General features: G+C 38.6%; 1 protein-coding gene across 1 annotated transcript; it reads right to left on the bottom strand.

Annotated features, from left to right (window-relative positions):
* Positions 1 to 730: 730 nt before the first annotated feature.
* Positions 731 to 2040, bottom strand: LOC141618020 (uncharacterized). Its single transcript, XM_074435144.1, has 2 exons — positions 1275 to 2040; positions 731 to 993 (listed from the first exon to the last, which is right to left on the bottom strand). The coding sequence occupies exons 1-2, from the start codon at positions 2038 to 2040 to the stop codon at positions 731 to 733; spliced, it is 1029 nt and encodes a 342-aa protein (XP_074291245.1).
* Positions 2041 to 2406: the final 366 nt, after the last annotated feature.

Here is a 2406-nt window from a genome sequence, read left to right on the forward strand (position 1 = left end):
GGAAAGTATGTACTTCTGAGCATTGGGATCTCTTATTACACCCTGTTAGTAAAAATGAGGTCAAGAATACTATATTTTCCATTCCTAATCACAAGGCCCCCGGCCCTAATGGATTTTCTAGTGCATTCATCAAAGAATCTTGGTCTGTTATTGGGGATGAGGTATGCAATGTTGTACTTGATTTTTTTACCTCTGGCAAAATGCTTCAACAAGTGAATCATACTTTCATTACTCTTCTTCCTAAAGTAGAACTCCCCAAAGATGTCACTCAATATAGGCCTATTGCTTGTTGTAATGTGCTTTACAAGGCCATCTCAAAGATACTTGCTTCTAGATTGTCTAAGATTCTCCCTGATATTATAAGCCCTAATCAAGGTGGGTTTGTGAAGGGTAGGACAATCATTGAGAATATTTTAATTTGTCAAGATCTTGTGAGACTTTATAATAGGAAATCTGTGTCACCTAGATGCTTGATGAAAGTTGACCTCAAGAAGGCTTATGACTCTGTCCATTGGGGTTTCTTGGAACAAATGCTTGAGGCTTTGCATTTCCCTCCTCCATTTACTCAATTAGTAATGACTTGTGTCAGGACTGCCTCTTATTCTTTAGTCCTCCTGGGTACTCTGTTTCCAGTGGTTACGATCTGATTAGGACTCATTACCCACGGGTCCCTTGGTACAAGTATACATGGAATGTCTGGAGTGTGCCTAAGCACACCTTTATTAATTGGTTAATTGCCAGAGAAACCATGCGTTTGAAGAATAAACTTTTTCAGTTGGGCATTAGTCAGGATGCTATGTGCTTGGTATGTGGAGTGGCTGATGAGACTCATATGCACCTCTTTCACCAGTGCCACTACATCAGGAGAATTCTTGGGATGATTAGTGTTAAGCTCAACATTCGTTTTCCCCCAACAGTGATCTTGCCTTAGGTTCACAGCAAGCCTTAGTCGAAGATTAAAAACAAGGTCCTTATTGCTTGGATTCAAGCTGCCTACTACATGGTTTGGATTCAGCGTAACAAAGTTCTTGTTGATGGAGCCCTAGTTCATCCTAATAGGGTCGTCCAGGATATAGTTAGCATGATGAAAATTCGTTGTACTTTTTGGCTACAAAATGTAATGTCTTCTAAGGATAAGGAATGGATAGTTATGATTAGGTCCTAATTATAATTGTCCATTTCCTTCAAAATGTACCAATTGTTGGTAGTTTGTAATAGTTTGTTTATTGGTTTTAATGGAAAGCTAACCTTTCACACAAAAAAAAAAAGCTTACCAGTCATGAAGAAATCTTGAATGGCAGCACAAATGTCAGCTCCAATTATTGGCCAAGCATCTTTGAAGAACTGGCTTGAATAGCCATCTGGACCAGGGGCTTTGGTAGAAGGAATAGAGAAGACACAATTCTTAATTTCATCATCAGTAACTGGTTTCAGAAGAATAGTCACATGAGCATCAGTCACCAAATTACCTTTCCTAACAGTTGGGACATGAACAGGGGTAGTAATCTTGCTACTACCAAGGAGCTCCTGATAGTATTCCAAAAAAGAATTCTCAATAAGTACCGGATCAGTGTGATTGTTACCATGAAGGTCAGTTATCCTAAGAACTTTGTTGTGCATATGTCGTGCTTTAATATACCTATGAAAAAATCCAGTGTTCTCATCCCCTTCCTTAAGCCACTCAACCTTAGCTTTTTGTCTAAGAAAACTCATTTGAGCTTTATGCAGGGTAGCATAGTTTTGTGCTGCAGATTTCTCAGCTTCCATCAGGGAAAGGTCAAGAGGATTTTGATGAAGCTTGGTTTGAATGTTATCAAGAAGTAGTCTGGCCAGGTCAGCAGCTTTTCTAATATCAGAAAATTTAGCCCTATTAAGCATCTTCAACGGTTTCTTGAGACATTTCAACTTGGATGTCACTTGAAACATTTTGCAGCCCTTAATAGTGTTCTCCCACTCACTTTTAACTATCTCAGAAAAATCAAAGGCTTGTCCCCACATATTAAAGTACCTAAAATGAGATTTCCTGATAGATCTTTCCATTCGTCTATAACAAATACATGGGTTGTGATCAAATAACCCTTCATTTAAAAAACAAGCATAAGAATTAGGGTACAGATTCAGCCGCTCATGATTGATAAGAAATCTGTCAATTTGTGATTACACCCTAGTAGTTGGATCTTGTTTATTGTTCCAAGTATAGAATGAACCCTGAGCTTGAATATCCATCAACTCACAATATTGAACACACTGTCTAAACTCCTCAAGCTCTCCCCACATAACAGTGCTACCCAATCTCTCATTAAAATGAAGAACAATATTAAAGTCCCCACCCACATACCAAGGACCAGTACAAGAGTCTTTAATAGATGCTAGATCTTGCCAAAGCTGCAATCTATCACTATCAGA

Source organism: Silene latifolia, chromosome X (genome assembly GCF_048544455.1).
Source record: "Silene latifolia isolate original U9 population chromosome X, ASM4854445v1, whole genome shotgun sequence".
Lineage (NCBI taxonomy): Eukaryota > Viridiplantae > Streptophyta > Magnoliopsida > Caryophyllales > Caryophyllaceae > Silene > Silene latifolia.